The sequence below is a fragment of the Rhynchophorus ferrugineus genome, unplaced genomic scaffold, assembly GCF_030347505.1.
Source record: "Rhynchophorus ferrugineus isolate W39M unplaced genomic scaffold, kcgeb_rfMv2 rfM1, whole genome shotgun sequence".
Classification (NCBI taxonomy): domain Eukaryota; kingdom Metazoa; phylum Arthropoda; class Insecta; order Coleoptera; family Curculionidae; genus Rhynchophorus; species Rhynchophorus ferrugineus.
Genome location: NW_027472580.1, coordinates 42996156 through 43015843, shown reverse-complemented (window position 1 = coordinate 43015843; position 19688 = coordinate 42996156). Strand labels below are relative to the sequence as shown.

Sequence of the window (19688 nt, the reverse complement as noted above, 5' to 3'; positions counted from 1 at the left end):
AATATATGCATCTATATATACACTATGTAAACATTTTATCTGTAGTAATTTAAAGGTGTATATTCAGTGGTACTTTAATTAATGAGTTTCGAAGTGTTTTATAAACAGAGTAAGTAAGTTAGCTCTTGCTACATTTTCTGACATAATACTTCTGTAATAGTTTCGTAACATCTACAGATTTTACATAAACATCATCATATTGATTTATTTTAAGAATGTATACTTGAAGGTTTATTTTTAGAAAGAATTTTCTAATTAATTTCGATAGTTTTCATTCATCTTATGAGTCGCGGCATTTCGCATGTTTTATATCGAATTCCAGACGAGAGCGTATAACATATTACGTTTAATATTGCACGTGCATTTAATACATGTAATGCGTTTGCTGATTTTTGAATGAAGGTGTTTTTGTAACTACACTAAAAACATGAATAACGCGCAGTCAAACGTTTCGGACAGTGATTCTAGTTCTGATGGTGAATCCGATTTGTCATTTGACGAGCATGACGATATTTCAATGATGAATAATGCCACCTCTAGTCGGGAAAGAAGACACCTTCGGTAAGAGAACGGTAATTTTATTAATATTTTATGTTTTTCATAGTACTAATGTAATTTTGTGAAAATGTAAGGAAGACATTTTCATAGGTGTTTTTTTTCAATAATTCATTTATTTTAATTGCTTTTTTTCATTAATATTTTGATATAAATCTTGAAAATTTAACATGTACTTCTTAGCTTTTAATGTGACGCATACATTTTATATATTATACTTAATAGGTGACAGCACTTTAAGCAATAAAATTAATAGAATAAATGGTAATACTTGCGAATACAAACTCTTGCAGCAGTTATATTTGTTTCTTTTTTTCTGTTTGTACGACGATAGTTTGGTATTCGAGGCATAAACACCAATTATTAATTGAAATCAATATTAATCTCTCATAGTGGTTTATCCCAGTTTTATAGTTTCTTCCATCACTAAACCTTTAATTTCATTTGATCAGAGCGGTCTTTGATATTTATTTGAAACTTAGACGTTGAATACGCCAACACTAATTATGGTTGAAGTACTTTCAACGTAAGTTTGCAACAGCTCTATTTGAATTTAACAAAAACAAATGATCCCAAATGTTTTCGAAAGTTATTTTCAATATACAAGCAATACAGGTTCAGGATAAATATATCAGTATGTATTGCCATATTAAAATTAAATTACTTAATTAGGTTACTTTAAATAGACTTAATTAAGCATTGATAAATTAACCTCTTCGATGAATGAGTTCTTCCGTCTAAATAGTACAGTTCTTTGATTTTGAATCTGATTTGCTCTGCTTGTTATTCAATGTAACGTTGCGTTCAAAATAACGCCCATTATTTTTGATTGAACCATTTTTAGTCGCTTATTAAGCTAAATATCATAGGTTACGCCCCATATCTCAACGCTATCTCTTTTCTACAGTACAGCTGTCACTTGTTGATGCTGGAAGATTAACTCGCAGTTATTATAAATAAAATGTTTATACTATACTGAAATTATTTCAGGTATGGCGTTGGTGACGGTTCATCATCTGCTCATCCGTTAAGGAGAATTGTTTGGCCACCAGTTAATTCTTCTCAGAGTCATCTTCGAAGTGGTTATGTAGATATTACTAACGCACAATGGGGAAATCCGACTCTAGGTTCGAAAATGCAACTTTTTGCAACGACCGGATTCTACTTAGGCGTTTATCCAGATGGCCGTGTACGAGGAACCAAAGATGATTCTGATCCTCACAGTATGTACTTGTACAGAAATAGAAATGAATTTATGGTTTACAATGTCACAATATTTTGAGTGAAAAATATGTTTTGGAAATATTGCAACACAATACGTATTAAATTTTTTTGTACTGTTTGATTTAATTCTTTTGTTTTTTAATTTTTTGCATTACTTTATGTTATTTTTAGCTTTTTTGGAAATTGTAACAGGAGGTTTGTTACCAGAGCATGTCAAAATTAAAGGATTGCTTACGAATATGTTTGTGGCTATGAACAAAAAAGGACGATTGTATGCTGAAGTAAGATTTACGTTATTTGAAAACAAAAAATAATTAATTGAAATAAATAACGGTGCTTTTCTTCGTCATAACCTAGAATAATCTTTGTATAATTAATTAATTAACTACTATATTAATCATTAATTTGATATTTGTTGAATTTTGTGCGTTGTTATTTTAACAAATAGTTATAAAAAATTTTTGTAGATCAATCATGAATGTATTTCCGTAAGATTATTAAAATTAAAGAACTTGATTAATCGACTAATCAATTTTAGAAAATATGTATGTTGTGTTAAGCCTTTTTTTTATAAAACGTTGATATTTAGTTTTAATTTCAGCCTGATCCGAGTGCTCCTTCAACTGTTTTTATTGAATCGTTTCAAGGATCGTATAACGCCTACTTGTCGAGATTGTACGCCCACCTGGGCTGGTATATTGGAATTAAAAAGTCTGGTAAATTTAAGCGGGGTCCAAAAACCAAATACGGACAAAAAGCCGTGAAATTCTTACCCAACAGGAGTAGGTTCCAATAACCTAGTATTTTTTTTTGGAAAATTATTTAATATTTGTTATATTTTTGTTCATCATAGGTAGCTACGAAAAACCCATATTTGATCGAATATTTTAACATAACATTACGTAAGGTTATAAAACCGTAGTTCGTTCCTATTAGTGTTATAATCGACACTTCTTTCTTTTATTTTACATTTTAGTTAATTTAGAATTGCTATTCTTTCGTACGGTTTTATAACGGCGGATACAAGATAATTGAAAAAATGTCTATATTCCAGATTTAATTATATATGTTGATGTTAAATGAAATAATGTGTACAATATATTTTATTACGAATAGCCAAATACAGTTACAGCAATACCTTCTTTATTGTAACAGTTAATTTGAAAAAGGTCTTAATATATTTTTAATTTTCTGAATGATTGGAATGATATTAATATTTTTTATTTTGACAAAAATAATTAATTTGCGATTATTTTTATCCTTATGTATACTTTTTAAATTATTTTTTCGGACAATAATAAGTTTTTATGTCGGTACAACACATATTTTATAGTCATGTGTAGATTTATTTCCCATAATTTAATTATTTAGTAAACATAATTAAGCATTTTATTTATGACTATGTTTTTTATATTCAGTTTTAAAAACAGATGTTATAAGTTAAAACAGTATTAACATACATATTATCACATTCTAACGACAAATACAAAAGCATTTATTAGATGTTTAATTAATTTGTAAAATGTTTTCAAATATATCAGCTAGGAATATGAAATATATATTTTTGAAAATACATTTTGTTTTATTTACTTTATTTGTAATTTACGCTGCTGTATAGAGACATTACTACATTTTTACGTTTTGTTTACATTTTTCCTATAAAATTTCAAGTAATATTTATTATGTGGCAGTTGATAAGTATTTTGGTCAGCTATATATATTATTGAAAAAATTACCAACGTTAGGTAGACACCAGTGTTGCCAACAGGTGGGGAATTCCTTGGGGGGGAATATTGAGTTCGGGTTGGAACACTTGTACAAGAAATCCAAATACCTGCATAATTATTTCAAAACATTTTTTAGGTTACTTATTGATACCGAATGATCATATTTCAATACTTTCCATACTTCAATACCATATTCGAATTCTATAAAATATTATTGTCCATTTTTATACGATTGTATCATTTTATTAATAACGGTATTTATTTCTACATCAGTTGTAAGTAAATCAGAACTGCGACAAAATAAACAGTTCATGGGAATCAAACCCAAAGGAGTTTGATTTGATGTTTGAGACCAACATGGACTTGAACTTCATGAAGATAACATTGATGATGAATGCTAATGGGATGTGTTTTTCCTTAAAAACGCTGCGGGAGAATACTTCCTAAACATAAAAATTGTGATATCCTTACTTGCTGATACCGTTTTCGAATTCGTGGGTTGACTGAACATTTAGTATTAAAAAATTAAGAACAGAGAACTACAATTGACTAAATACAGATACTGTAGTGTTTTTATTAGCAACAAGGAAATGGATTAAGAAATTGGGCGGCAGTGTTAAGTGGTTGATGGGTTAACATCAAGCGAAATGCTTGCAAGAAAAATATGGAAAATAGTCAAACGTAATAGTTCATAACATTGCACTTTATTTCATTTTATGGAAAGATAAAAATATAAAAATTAAATGCTATTAAACGGTTGAAACTTGTTTCATTCCTTAAAATAATTTTAAGACGAATTCGTGGAGAGTCGGTAAATGTTTCACTCCAATTTTGGAAAATTGGCTTCGATTACCGAAATATAATAAATTGGCATTGACAATCCTGGTAGAATATCTATCTCAGAATAGTTTCTTTCAAAGATTCTAATCTGATAAGGTTATGGACGTACAAGCAATGTTCCTGGCACTATCATGGGAATGGTATCAGATCGCACAGTTAGTTCTAGTGACTCCGGCCCTATCCTGACTTAAATCTAACATCAGGTATGGTGTATGTATACGTTTTTTTGTTATTGTGAGGGTAACAAAAATTGACAAGTATGCAAGAAATGGATCTGGTTTAGTTGTCCTATAAATTATAAGTATTGTCTGTCCATTTTTATAAGATATGTTCATAATCGAAATAAAAAACAACCTTTGAACAAAATACAGTATTGTCTGAAATTGGCTCTAAAATTAAAAAAAAAAAGCTTTTTTGTCAGTATCTAGGATAAAAATTACAATTAATGAAAAGTGAATGCGTTACTATAATTATTTCTTTCGTCATTATTATAACATTATTTTCTAGGATGTTTAATGAAAATTAATTAATTTATAAAAAAGAGACATTTGTTACAAACAGGTTTTTCAAACAAAACTTCATTGTCATATTAAAAAGTGTAGTATGTTTTAGATTTGTATCTTTCACTATCCAAATTATATAACGAATTTAAAACATTTTGAATTTTCTTTATATATTTTTTTAGTCTCCTTTTTACCAACGAGGGTTTATCTGGAATGCACCTATAGTTTTAACGTGGGCTCCGAACCACGGTCATCGGCATTAAGTGACCAACGTAGAAATCATCCCAGAAGACATCCGGTCTTACCCAGTTACTGCCGTTACTAGGATTATTTTCCTTGTCGGATTTTGCCCTTTTGCATAAGGACAATCACAAATATTAAATAATCACAAACATAAATTAACGACCATGCCCCAGCAGGATTAGAACCAGCGACTATCACGACAGTAGGTAGACCGTCCTGTCGCCTTTACCACTGCGCCGACCAAGCCGACTTAAAATTATTTGATTCTAAATTCAATTTTTAATTTTTTTTAAAATTGTTATGATATTAATTTATGTTTAAATACGAGGGTAGCTATTTATATTGAGAGTCTAATAATGAAAAGATGGTAATTTATTAACGAAAATGGCTTTATTGTTTTGAACCACTATTCGTAATACTTTTGCCACTCTGATTGAGGTACCTCCAAAAATGATTTTTGAATGCATCAACTGGTTCCTCAGGCATCGAAAAACGTTGGTCACGCTATTTATTCTTGATATGGGAAAAAAGTATGGAGGATGCTTCATCAATTCAATCTTTTGTCCAGTCGAATAATTGATTATTTCGACCGATGTTTTAAGCTTGCATTAAGCAAAAAAGATCTTCATTCGTCGCTTTTTTTTCGTATTTTACGAAGTACTTCTGGTAAACAAATGATTGTATGCTATTCATAATTCACCGTTTTACGTTGCTCTAACTACACGGTTGCCACATGTGTAAATATTCTGAAGAAAGAGGCGATAATTTGCTTTGAAGTTCTTCGCGTACGAACCACTTTTGTCGGCATATATTTAAGATTCGTCATCTTTATAGATATATACGCAGTTATTTATTTATATTTTAGGATTATATGATAGTTATAGTTATATAAGTGGTAATTGTGCTGGCTAGGGAATATGCTTCGCATATAATGTATATCTTGGAATATGGCAGTACTTGACAGCAATGTGCTACTCATAGTAGGAACTTCATCACTGAGGGTGTCGAGATATTCATCAGAACCTCCCCCATGATTTTCCGTAAGAAATAGGCAGTCCTGATCATAAGCTTCTTTTGGGGTTCTCAATATATAAATCCAGATAACAATGTAAACGATGATTCTTCGAACCATAACTCATTCTTCCATTCATCAAGAGTCCAGGTTTTATTAACCTTGAGCGATTTCTTTCGTAACTTAGCGTTGGTTCCTGTTATAAAGGGTTTCGTAATCGGAGCCTCTTCATAAATGAGCTTTGTAGAGCTCCCGCCATACTGTTTTTGTAGAAATAGTATTAGTTAAGTGAGCTTTGAATTGCACTGTCACTTTTTCCTCGGTAGTTTATTTCGTTTTAATATTCGTTGGTTTCTGGCCAATAGTTGATGACTTGGTGGTCCAACAAGACTTGTTAGTAAACAATGAGGCATTATACATAATGAGCCAACATAATCATCGCATTATTTTCACTGAAGATTAACTATTATATAGTTCATGATGTTCATATTATTTTGTCTATCGACTGTAGGATATGTTTCAGATGTTTATTGTATTAGATGTTTTTAGACACTTATCATTTGGAACAAAATTAATCACATTACAATTATATTTACTGAATCATTAATATGCGTCGAAAAAGCGTTAATATTAATGAATTTCGAATAGTAGGATGGAAAAAAAATCAATTACATGTATATAGGCAGTTTGAAAACTCCATTGTTTTACAGTTTTTCATCCCGCTGTACACATTATTTGCGAATCCCTATAGTTATTAAATGGTATAGATTTTAAGTTTAATAAACCTTTATTACGTATTTTCTTATTTTTTAAAGTTCAGTTTCAACCTTCGTAGGGTGAAGACGTATTTGCAACGCGATCTAAGCTCTAGAAAAGTACCATTTTTAACAAAAAATAAAAAATAAGTGTTTTGTTTGTTATTTATTATTATTATTTACTTATTAGACGGTTATTTAAGAGACGGTTTAGAAATGTATAACAGATGCCCGTTTTACAATGGACCGAAAGTGTAGTGAATACAAGTTAACATGGCCCGATATTAAGACCGCCGCATCATTTTTCTTAATTACTTGTCTACCTTCTATTGACAGTGCTAAAAAGGAATCAATTTTTATTTTTATTTATTCTTAAACTTATTTTGATTAAAAATCAGTGTAACAAGTGTATGTAAAAAATGTAAAAAAGGTACGCCCAATAAATATTTTTCTTTTGGAAATAACCAAATAGACTATAAACAGACAAATTAAAGATGGTATACTGTATCAACCCAATCACTTACATATTGTCGTATAAGTGAACAGTCCATAACACATACCCTACAAACAGAATGAACTACTGTAATAAACAAAAAACGATTGTGGAGCCCAGATGAATAGATCGCCCGAAAACAAATCAAGATCAGTGACTACTAGCTACAAAAACCAATAGAAACAAAGGACAGCTTATGCGGCCTCTTGGAAGAAATCGAAACCAGTATACAACCAAGCCCGGAAAAAGTCGTCCCCAAGACACTACCAATAACGGTTTATCAGTTATGAGTTATAAAATATATCCACAACCTACTGAAAACTATTACCAATAATTACATAATAAAAACAGTAAACTCCGAAACCATGAAAATACAAGTTTTCGACGCGGAACACTATAAAACATTACTGAAAGAACTAGACAAAAGTAACACGCAATATCACGCATTCAAGTCAATATCTGATAAAACGTTCAATTAGGTTTTGAAGGGTTGCACCGCGCGACGGACTTTAATAAAATTGAGATAGCCCTAGCTGAACAAGGCCACGAGGTGATAAATTTACACAATATCACTAACAACGGAAACGGAAACAACTTGGACTTAACCTAACCAAACCAAATGTATTGGCTTATCGGGCTCAAATCCAAGTTATCATTAGATAACAAGATATTACTGTATAAATCTATACTCAAGCCTATTTGGTCATATGGAATCCAACTATGGGGAACCGTTAGCAAGTTTAATATATCCATCATGCAACGGTTCCAAAATAAAGTGTTGTGTGACATTTTCGATGCTGCGTACTATATTTTAATTGAAGTAATACAACGCGATACTTCGAAAGAGCGTCAGTGCATCCCGATGTACTCGCTAGTTAGTCAAATATGCGAAGTGACAGTGAAGTGCGTAGACTAAAACGCCTAATACCATCCGATCTGGTTATTGGACATATATAGACTTTAGAATAACGTTTAGAATAACTTAATGAAGTGATTCTCTACATGCCATGTATATATAATATAAACACAACCAATACTTATTGCCGTCTGGGCAGACTCTACCAAGAGCAATAAAGATATATTTTTTAAGAAATTTTTTATGAAATGTTTTTTGAAGTTCGAAAATATTTGTTGTTGTGCATGTGAGAATTCAGAGTGGGCGTGGCATTTGTAGTAAAACTAAATGAGTCATTAATAGTTTATTCGAATGTGTGATGTTAATTTATTTTTGATATGGATCAAAACCTCATGGAATCTTAATCCAATAGGAATTGACCGAATATCAGGAGCATTGCGACTCTATCGTTGTCTAACCGCACCATCGTATTTTATTGCCGAAAGTCTCTATATCCGAAAGCCGAATATCCAAGTCTTATTTGGAAGAGCTAGAAAGGCAGGTATAAGAGGTCTCATCAGACAATAATTTGATTCCCAATTTGAATTGACTATGCCTGAAAATTTTTTGTGGAACTACTAGTAAATTATTTTTTAGAATACTATAAAGATATTTTGGTTTCAAATCTAATAATTTACTGTAAATTCTCGATGACATCTGTTTTTTAAAGGGCCGTGGGAAACTCGTCTTTGAGCAATTATAATATTGTTTATAAACGTATAAAGAAATCTGTGATAATAAGAAAGTCTTGAAAATATGTGACCCTAGAAAATGTGCATGGGACGAATAAACTGGAACAATATTGCATTTTTCACTTTCATTACTTTTGTTGTTTGATTTAATCTAATCTCCGGCCGAAGCCCATCAAAGATTTAGAATCTTATGCTGATGTTGCTCTATCATATTCAAATTGTCAGTTTTGATTTTTAATAATTTAAAATTGGTGATTTTAACGCCATTCATAAAGAACGGCTAATTCATTGCAAAACTTAATGGCCGATAATCTAGATCAAACCCTCAAAGACCTTTCAGATAGCTGAGCAGTTGATTAATAAACTGTTTTAAGGCATTTACATGAGATGGATAAGGCTAATTAGAATACGAATTGGCTGATAATTCCAGTTGGAGACGTTTCAACAAAGTGGTTTCATTGCTTGCAAGGTAAAAGTTAATATTTTTTTTATATATATTTTAAAGTCTCCTTTTACCTATGGGTTTATCTGGACTGGGCCTGAAGTTTAACGTGGGCTCCGAACCACGGTCCTCAGCATTAAGCCTACCGACTGGCGAGTGACCAACTTTAGGAATCATCCCAGAAGACATCCGGTCTTACCCAGCCGAGTTACTGGCGTGACTGGGATCATTTTCCTTGTCAGATTTTACACTCTTACCTAGAACATTCACAAATATTAAACAATCACAAACATAAATTTACGACCATGCCCCAGCAGGATTCGAACCCGCGGTTGAACGCAACAGTAGGAGGACAGTCCCTTTTACCGCCTTTACCACTGCGCCACCAAGCCGGCAGTTAATATTTTTGTGTGGTGTATTGTGACTGACGCTGAAAAGTGTTATGTTGGTTATAAAAAGTTAGTTACAGAGCTATTTACATTGATATTGAAGCGGAATATTCTTGGAGATAGTCTTGCTCGTGAATTGAATAATTTGAATGGCATATTGTTACAGAAAAGACCAGAACTAGCGTACATCAGATATAATGCCTTTTGATTTACTTTAACGCCATTTTTTCATCATCGCCAAAATGATCAGAATACATAGAACATAATATATAGTCTATTCAAAGTTTTTTTTATATATGCGTCATCAAGATGTTTATTGTATTGCCAGCCGCAATTTTTGAATTCGTTTCAGAATAAGACAATATTTTCCTTCTCATTTTGTTCTAGTTAAAAAGAGACATAATGCTGTCCGATAAGTTCGAACGTGAAACAGAACTAGCCTGTCAAAATAGTACGGTTGTCAAACGTACGCAAACTTATTCAAAATATTATAATGTAGTTTTAAGGCTTTGTTTTAATAGATTTCAAATCGCCGCGGTTGGTATTGAAAATATTTTTAGCGTGTTACAACTGCACTGAATTTTAGTACGGGAGGTCTCTAAAATATCTCAAAAAAAAAAAATATAACGGTAAATTCACCAAAACCGTCTTTATGCGAAACGGGTGATGAATCAAGAATAGCTTGATGTTAGCTGTATCAGAGTTCAAATATAAGAAATTTACAAAAACATTAAGAACTTTTATCAATCGAAACATAATTTAATATAATTATTTCAGAGAAAATTGTTAGTCTTGAAAATATCCATAAAAGTTGAAAGATATGCAGCTAGATGAGGGATGTTGAATATCCCTTCATACATTGTTGGGTAATATAGGACTTAAGTGGTGTAAAGATAACCCACGAATGGGTTTAATAGAAGTCAATTTGTATAATTAGATGAGACGTGGATATTTCAGAATGGTACATTGGGTCACTCAGGGCAAGATGGTAATAAATGAGCTATATATAAAGGCAACAAAAGTTGATGGAAAGAGGTAAACGTGAGAATAACTTTCGATTAGGTTTAGTTAGTCATAACATTTATTAATAATTCATTACAGACATAACTGTATATCATGAAGAATGACATATCATGTATATCTGACTTCATGCTGGAAACATGAATATAAATGAAATCTTTTTATTCCTGGTACAGATTTAGTGTTTTCCACTAAGTTCAAGAGTGACTACCATGGAGAAATTAACCATAACTTGTTTTTGCAGTGGTATGAAAATCAGCTTTTAAAGAACTAACAAGTACATCAACAAAGGCTGCAATTAAAGAATAAAGGCTTAAAGTACATAAAATACGTTTTGAAGAAACCATGTTAAAGAATGAACTATTTCAAATTGTTACTAGGTAAATATAAATGAAATGTTTCATTGGATTTTTGCAATTTATTTCTTTTAGAAACAAGCCCGAAAAAGATATACAGTAGATCAGATGACTGAACAATATGGCCACATAGTATTACGACTTCCTTCCCATCATTGTATTTTCAAGCTAATCGAGTTGATATTGGGGGTAGCAAAGACTTATTATAATAGACATGTTGATCAAGAAGGATATTCCATCAAGAACTGTTTGGATATGTGGAAGGAAGGATTGTCGACCATAACACCTTCATGATTCTTCTCCATGATCGTAATTATTCAGAATTAAACATGAGCATTAGGTTAGAATGTATGAGGAGAAAATGAATATTAACTGATTTGTAGATATGGTAAATGTATTAGGCATAATTCAGTGAATAATTTAGGTTAGTCCGTAAAGACCACCGACAGTACTTGTCAATGTAGGGATAATTTGAAAATGCTTCCTTCGTTAATCAGGCGTGATTTCTAGTAGGATTGAGATGATTATTCTGTTTTGTTTTACACGACGTAAGTCAACTTTGTAGCCGTAGTGGTAAAGAACTGCACGATCTTTTTACTGCTGCGGTAAACGCATGTTGTAAATTTATGTTAGTTCAATAGAACAGGACAAAAAAAAAACTTCAGACACCTGCTGGATAAGTTTTTGTCCTTAATTGTTCATTTGCTATTCTCAAGTTTGATTTGACTAAAATCCATATACATAAATACAAATGGATATCTACAGCCGAATTCAAATGATGCAATACAATTTCTTCTATATATGCAGCAACAACGTATAATTGCAGTTTACGAAATAAAACGGTATTCTTGATTCTTGTTGATTCAGGTTATTTTCTTAAAGAAATACGATACGTGTAATTTAACATTGTTTATTTGATTTTTTTTATTAAAGTATCTTACTCCAGCAAATGTAATTGATAATTTTGGGTGAATTACTTTTAGTTCGATCAATATGCCATGATTTTGGAAATGGTTTTGGATTTTGGAGTAGTATAGAAAAACCTAATTTTCTTCAACTTTTTACTGTAGTTTGAGAATTAGTTACATTTTAGTTAACATGTAATTAGTCAGACTTTATAGTGAGTATATAAATTATCTTAAAAAAGTAAAGTAAAGTAAAAGTTACAACAATATTATAATTATAATACGCATTTGGACACTTTACTTTTACTTTGAAAGTTAAATAATTAACAATAAAAAATAACCTTTCAAACAAATACATGCGATATATATGTCTATCAGAATATTTTTCTAATGTTATCTCTAGAGTAATAGATTATTTATAGATTGTTTATTTACTTTGTCGTCTAGAACAAAAATGCAATTTGTTGTTAACACATCCTTACGGTTTTTACACGGCATCTAGTCCCTTAGTCAGTTTAGGTTAGTAATTTAAAATGTTTTTTTGCAAAGGTCTATTAAAATAATATATTTTTTTATATTTTCTTACAGCTAAAACGTTACTAGGATCAAGTAGCTGAAAGCATATAAACATTTATAGCAACTTATCTCTATTTAATTAACAGGTGATTAATATTGTTTTAATATGTGTGTTATAGATAGGACCTGGTGTATGTTTTAGTTTGAATATAAACTAATCTGTTTTTATTAGATTAAAAATGGCTAATTACAGCAAATATGTTTAAACGGCTTATTGTTTGATATTTACTTGATACTTTAATATTTACTAGATAATTTATGATTAAATATTCTTGGCACTTGCGGAACTTGATTTGTTTAATTCTTTTCTATGATGCGCTTATTCCTTTTTCTGTTTGGCCGCCATTTTTTGTTTGCAGCAGTTTCCTACGTTTTCGTAATATGACACTTCGCGATTTATAATCAAAATTAATTTGTTATATATGTTATATAATGGGTCAATTGAAAAGTCCTCGGTCTGACATATAGATTCATCATTGCTTTTAACTAGAATGTATACAGTTATATATTTAGAGCTTCTGTATAAGTTATATACGTTTATTGTCTGTTTTTCACAAAGTTAACCTATTTTTTACCTTGTTACCAACAAAAAGGTAAAAATATTACCTAAAATCCAAATATAATGAAATATATATCAACATCAAATCAAATTTTATTAACAGGTTAAATCCTGATGGGGCGTGGTCGTAAATTTATATTTGTGATTATTTATAACTGTGATTGTCCCTAAAGCAAGTTGGTCACGCCAGTAACCAGGCTGGTTAATAACGCATGTCTTCTGGGATGGTTCGCCAGCCGTTAGACTTAATGTCGAGGACCGTAGTTAACAATATGTCCAGTCCAGATAAACTCTACTTGGTAAAAAAGAAGATCCTAAAATATAACAAAAAAAGGTTTTATATCAGAAATCTGTATCTTTTACAGCGGTTATAATATTCCTAATATAATCATCATTATTTTATAATTATTCTAATAAATAATTCAAATTTACTTGCTATTTTTTTATTTTAGCAATTAAAAATACATGATAATAAGGTACGTTTGAATTCGTACATTTTTATTGTTTGGTAGTGTAATTATTTTTTAATGTAATAATTTTTATAGCAAATATAATATACCTAATAAAATAACTATAATTACGTAATGATTCATTACTTATAGTTTTTAAATAATGGTGCTCTTATTTTTAAAGATTAATGGCTTACATGGACGACATGTTTGGCAATAGGATTCAGCTTTACTCGGAAAGCGGTTATCTTTTGAGAATTTCTGAAGACGGAGACGTATATGGCACACAGGATATGTCAGATATTTACAGTAAGTGATTTATTAAAACTACAATTAATAATAGGCTAGATGATTCATAGATATATAAAAAAAGAAATTTAAAGTAGGACTACTAAGATTTTAAAAGAGATAAGAACACAAAATTTCAAAATTTGCATTACAAAAACATCTTTTCGGCAATTGAATGTTTGAATTTTTTAGAGCTCATTGATTTTATTTGTATTTTTTATTTTGATTTTACATTAAAAAATCGGTTTGTACTACCAACGTAAAGAAAATTATGAATGAAAAAATTATACTGCGACTTATAAAGGCAAAGAAACCAAATTTGCCTAGAATTGATTCGTCGATGGTAACAGTAAATTGAATAATAAATTTACAAAGAACTTTTATAGAATTGAAGTGAGTGAGCCTTATAAATTTAGTATGTGCTACTGCATTGCTTCAAGTACTTTACAAAATCTGTGTTTAGAGATGCTTTAATATATTAAGTTAATTTTATAAATTCTTTAACTAGATCTCTGTTTAGTTTCTATTACTCTACTTTACTTCAATGACAACATTTGGGTTCCTACATTTTCTGTACGTATTGTTACACACACATACCTGGCTATACTAACTTGATAAAATTACATTATTCAATGAAATATGTATCTTTAATTTGGTGTACAAGGAATCAGTTTGATTGGCACACATTAGAATATTTAATTAGAATGCAAAAATACCATAATAAAGTACAAATAATACCTGTACCGTACAAACTGTCCAGTGGAACCAAAACAACTACGTCATGCGCTGATTAGCAGCATTTTAGCGCACATTTCAAATTACCCTATTTCAAATATCAATTTTCCTCTCAAATTAATTTTTTTGCAGAAATAACTTTTATTGCAGGTAAAGTAAATCTGCAGAAGTGTTATAAAATGGTTTTTTAAAAATAGTCATCTAGCCTATTAACATTATATTACGAGATTTTCTGGTTTAGTTATCCTACTTGATACTATACTACTTGAATGTTTTATCAACTGTTATCTACTTATCTTATTAATTTATTCGATATATCGCCACCATATCACCAAAAATATTTTTGAATTTAACAAATAAAAATGTATGAGAATAAGGTATGATGGTATAAAAACTATTAATAATAATAATTTTCAGCTAAATTAGAATTATCGTCGGGTGATATCGTTGGTTCAGTGAAAATTCGTGGTATCCAATCGAACCGATTTTTATGCATTGGTGTCTATGGACAGGTCTGGGGCGATGTAAGATACATTTTATATTTTAATAATTACGATTTTTAATTTATGCACATTTTGTTTCTTACAGACCAATCGAGAAAACACTGGAACTACGTTTCTAGAGAATTTCGTTGGCTCTTATAATACTTATGAATCTAGGAATTATCAGGGGTATTTTATTGGACTTACTGATCAAGGATTGCCAATACTTAATCCAGTGGAGCATATAAATTCTACAGTTAAATTTTTACCTATGAGGTAGTTAGGAACAAGATTTATTGTTACTAAATTGGAAGAAACGACTAATATAAAAATATGTTACCAAAACTTGTTTTGCAGTATTTTCAATATAAGATCATAAATGTATATAATACCTAACATTAATTAAAATAATAAAAGTCTGTATATTAAAATATATTAAAATATATAACTATCTTAAGAACTAACTAATAAGTAAAAATTACTACGTCACTGAACATTATAACAAAATATTATAAGTATTATATGTATAATCTTTTTTTTATTAATCTCTTAGAACGTCAACAATCTGCCGGTGGGCAATAAGTATTATTATATGATTTCCGTTATATAATATAACCATCCTGACATGTAGAAGATCACTTCAGTAAGTGATCTGCTGCACAACTTATATTCTAGATACTATTCTAACTTATTTTAAAGTCGATTCTAACTTATTCTAAAGACTACTCTAACTTATTCTAGAAATTATTAAATCTCTATGTGTCTATTAATCAGTTCTTATGGTAGTTTGCGTTTGAATCTACGCACATCACCATCATCGCGCATATTTAACTGTTTGGCGAGTGCATTGGGATACACTAATAGTCTTTCAGAGTACTTCGCACTAACACTTCGAATCACACTCGTTATGGGTTCTAAGGGTATATCGCGCTGAATCAGTTTGTTGGACACATAATATGGGGCATCGACGATGACTCGCAACACTTTATTCTGGAACCTCTGGAGGACATCTATGTTATTTTTGATAGTAGTACCCCACTGTTTAATACCATAGATGTACAATCATTAATTAACTATTGACTTCTCAAAACGTAGGTCTATAATGTATATAATCAAAATAATTGATACAAGTGCAGGAATTTTCGTCTGCTCGATCGGTTGGTGTGGCTGTCGATGCGATTGTTTTTTAACACTCATTACTATTTTGTGGAAGGAATTCGCACGGGAATTGAAATAACTGATTGAATAAAAACTTATTTATTGCAATATTAAATGATATATGTGGTCGACGGGACAATGGACAGGATATTAGGTTAGGTAAGTGAAGTACGGTAGCGCTGTGGAAGTGGTACTGTTACAAGGGGACAGAGAGAAGAAAAGAGAGCGAGACGTCATCGTGGTGGTCTTTTATAGCCAGGAACCGCATGGTACTAATCCATCAGCGTAGCCAACCTTTGAATTTGCTGTAGGTGAATGCGTGGTGACGTAAATGGCCGTAGCGATTGTTACACAAGGTTCAAATAATAAAATGTTACATAGCCACATATCTTATTGCATTAATCATTAAACACCTTAATATTTATCAATGCTTTAAAACGTTTACAAATGTACTGTTAATGGTTCATAATTTCTTTTATTTGTCCTACGTGTACCGTTCTATGCAATGTATGATGTTAGGTTCATTTTAACTCCTGTATATATTATTACTTCTCACCTAAAGTATATATCACAAAAACAATAAATACACCGGGCTAATTAATTTCTTTACAATTTCTTAGGCAATAATTTCTTTACCTACATTTTAAAATAAAATCGCACTCTTCTCTGCTTATTTATCTCACTCTTTGATCTCACCCTTGCAGATAACTCATCTTTAGTTCTATTGATTTCTACTTTGTCTTGTGTCTCACCTGGAAACTAACAACTGACCAACAAATGAGGAATAAAAATTCTATGAAATTATTTTTTAACGGCTAATATTCTGGTTGTTAGTACTCTGTTAAGAAGTGCATTTACTAATGAAACCTGAAATTAATCATAAATCTATACTACTAAACTTTACAGAAAAATCTTAACGACCTTAATTGCCTTAATTTTAATGAATACTATCCTTTATTTTATAAATTAAAAAAAGATAGCTCCATCGAGACCCTAGTACGCTATTGTCGGAAAGCTAAAGGATTAACCCATACCACTACCCGCTGAGTTTGTTTGTATATCTTCTGTTTTAGTTTCACAGATCTGACAGTTATTCCTGGTTGCTTGATATGGAATATTTCCGTTTTATTAACCGACTTCAAAAAATGAGGAGGTTCTATGTTCGGCTGTATATATATTTTTTATGTACCGATTTTCAAAATTCTTTTTTTATTCGAGTGCATTTCCGAGGTGGTCTTATTGGAACCAAGTGAGAATCTGATGGTGGAATCCGAGCAAATCGAGGAAAACCCTCAAATTTCAAAGGCATGCAGAGTTTTCACATATTTTTTTATCTGAAATAATCAGATATTTGTATATAATGTAATTACTGAACTTATGTGATGGAAAATCGGAAGTAGTTTGGTGTAAAAAACATTCAGTTTGCTTTTTAAGCACAAACCATATCACATGAGAAATCGTAGAAATACTGCAGGTTACTGCTTCTGTGGTGTATCGGTTAGAGCGTTCATCTCACACACGCTAGTCGCGGGTTCGATTCCGGATGGGGGCAAAACAATTTTTTTTGTTGTTCTAGTTTGGTTAGAACATTTGTCAAACCAACTAGACTAGGTAGGGGATTCCGGGACCTGAAGCGTTCCTTATTTTCAATCATTGTTTCTTTATCTTTTTTTTTTCATACGGGCTGTACCCTTACACCTACTCATTGTAATACTTAATAAAATAACTGCGTAAATTATCGAGTAAATATCTAACACTAAAAAGAGAAAAACAAAATATTTTTAATAAAAAAATTGAACCGAGTTCAAAAAATAAATAAGGAACTCACTAAAAAGTCAAAATTAATCAAACTTTTTCGAAAATCAAACGGTTTTTAACACAAAAAAACGTTTTAAAACAAGGTTTGTGCATAATAATCGTTGTAATAAGTAAATAAAAACTAACAAAAACCTTATTTAGCCTATTTGCTACGCCATTTCTACTATATACATACAATTTAGCTTAGTATCTAAACCGATTTATCCGACTTTTGAAGTGATTGTCTAGCTACATTCTTATTTTCGCTTATTGAAATTTGGCACTGGTGTACCTTTTCTATCATAAGTATTCCCCTTTTAGTGGAAAATCCTATTTTAAACAGGACCGTCCTTCTATATGTGCCTTTCGTTTCCAATTGGTAGATATTACTGGAGTATTTTGCATTTCTGGGGTGTTTATTTTGTTTTCAGAACAACGTTCATGTTCTGTTGTATTGCTATGAGATAATTCATATCCAGTACCATGACTGGAACTTGGCGTCATGATATGGTGCGTAGTGGAATGTTTTTCAGATTTCCTAAAAATGTAGGTATTATCTCTTTGTTTTTCATCTTCTCTATATTGTCCAGTTATCTCATTACTGTCAATAACTCTGTTTCATCACTTGGTCACATTGGTTTCATCCGCATCATGGCCAGTTCATTGTCTACAACAAGCCTCAATTACAATAATAATTGATTTACCAGTTTAACTGAATATTCGAAAAGGATTTCAAGAATCTAAGCTTATAGTGACAATATGTAAACAAAGTATTAAATTGACCGCTTTGGGAATTTGTAATGGAAATAACTACTTAATATTGAGTTCTAGCAATAGAAAAAGAGCTGATTAAATATTTTACTAGTTAATCCCATATTCGTTCGATTGGTTTCCAGTTGCTAAAATAGATATTGTAATGCTCTGCTTACTTTGAAAATCATGCCTTCATCCGTGATATTATGTAGAGTTGTAGTTTTATTGGCGATAAATAGCCATTTTGTCATACTGTAAGGCGAGTCGTCCACATCAAAACGCTACTTTTATAGGTAAATTTATTCCATTCAAACAAAAAGGTAATCACAAAATATAAATATAATGAATTAACTGGACTATTGGACATTTCTTTCGATTCTTTCGATTTGAAATTTTGTAGGATAACTTATTTGTTTTTTCTATTTTTGTGTAAAATTTTAATATATTTTTAAAAATATTTTGGAAATATTGTTTTACAGGGTAAGTTACGTACTAAGTAACGTTTAATGTATTGTGTAATAATATTTAAAGCTATAACAATGTAGAAGAATCAAAAAAAAAACGTCATTAGATGTCAAATTAGATAGTGCTTTTTGGAATGTTTTATGCAAATATTATAAAATAAAATATTTTATTAATATCCTATTTTTTAATTTCACCCTATAATAAAAATAATTAAGGCTTATTCTAGCTCAGAAATTTGACAAAAAGAAACAGTCTTTTCTACAATATTGCATATTCTACTTCTGCGGCTCTTTTTAATAGCAGAACATAATTTATATTTTGTGAACGTGTATAAGAAAAACATTATTTTACTTAGACTTTTATTTTATGGAGAGA

The 19688-nt window shown here is 30.7% G+C and overlaps 2 protein-coding genes across 5 annotated transcripts; both read left to right on the top strand.

Moving 5' to 3' along the window:
* Positions 1-47: 47 nt before the first annotated feature.
* LOC143197707 (fibroblast growth factor 1) lies at positions 48-15485 on the top strand. 2 transcript variants are annotated; one of them, XM_076406337.1, is made up of 5 exons: positions 12486-12570; positions 12640-12713; positions 13820-13944; positions 15076-15182; positions 15247-15485. In XM_076406337.1, exons 3-5 carry the CDS (start codon positions 13824-13826, stop codon positions 15418-15420), a joined length of 402 nt encoding a protein of 133 aa, XP_076262452.1. In that variant the 5' UTR covers positions 12486-12570; positions 12640-12713; positions 13820-13823; the 3' UTR covers positions 15421-15485. The 2 variants fall into 2 exon arrangements, with proteins under 2 accessions (XP_076262460.1, XP_076262452.1); XM_076406345.1 differs by lacking the exons at positions 12486-12570; positions 12640-12713 and adding an exon at positions 48-109.
* LOC143197683 (fibroblast growth factor 1) lies at positions 118-3352 on the top strand. 3 transcript variants are annotated; one of them, XM_076406328.1, is made up of 4 exons: positions 118-561; positions 1546-1778; positions 1951-2060; positions 2369-2510. In XM_076406328.1, the coding sequence occupies exons 1-4, from the start codon at positions 428-430 to the stop codon at positions 2372-2374; spliced, it is 483 nt and encodes a 160-aa protein (XP_076262443.1). In that variant the 5' UTR covers positions 118-427; the 3' UTR covers positions 2375-2510. The 3 variants fall into 3 exon arrangements, with proteins under 3 accessions (XP_076262443.1, XP_076262429.1, XP_076262436.1); XM_076406314.1 differs by having other exon boundaries at positions 121-561; positions 2381-3352; XM_076406321.1 differs by lacking the exon at positions 118-561 and adding an exon at positions 880-1081 and having other exon boundaries at positions 2381-3352.
* Positions 15486-19688: the final 4203 nt, after the last annotated feature.

Bases quoted from the DNA above. Each gene is read 5' to 3' on its own strand.
- LOC143197683 (XM_076406314.1), top strand. From the start codon at position 428: ATGAATAACGCGCAGTCAAACGTTTCGGACAGTGATTCTAGTTCTGAT. The intron at 562-1,545 runs GTAAGAGAACGG...AAATTATTTCAG, and splicing joins CGGGAAAGAAGACACCTTCG to GTATGGCGTTGGTGACGGTT. The intron at 1,779-1,950 runs GTATGTACTTGT...TGTTATTTTTAG, and splicing joins AGATGATTCTGATCCTCACA to CTTTTTTGGAAATTGTAACA.
- LOC143197707 (XM_076406345.1), top strand. From the start codon at position 13,824: ATGGCTTACATGGACGACATGTTTGGCAATAGGATTCAGCTTTACTCG. The intron at 13,945-15,075 runs GTAAGTGATTTA...AATAATTTTCAG, and splicing joins GGATATGTCAGATATTTACA to CTAAATTAGAATTATCGTCG. The intron at 15,183-15,246 runs GTAAGATACATT...TGTTTCTTACAG, and splicing joins ATGGACAGGTCTGGGGCGAT to ACCAATCGAGAAAACACTGG.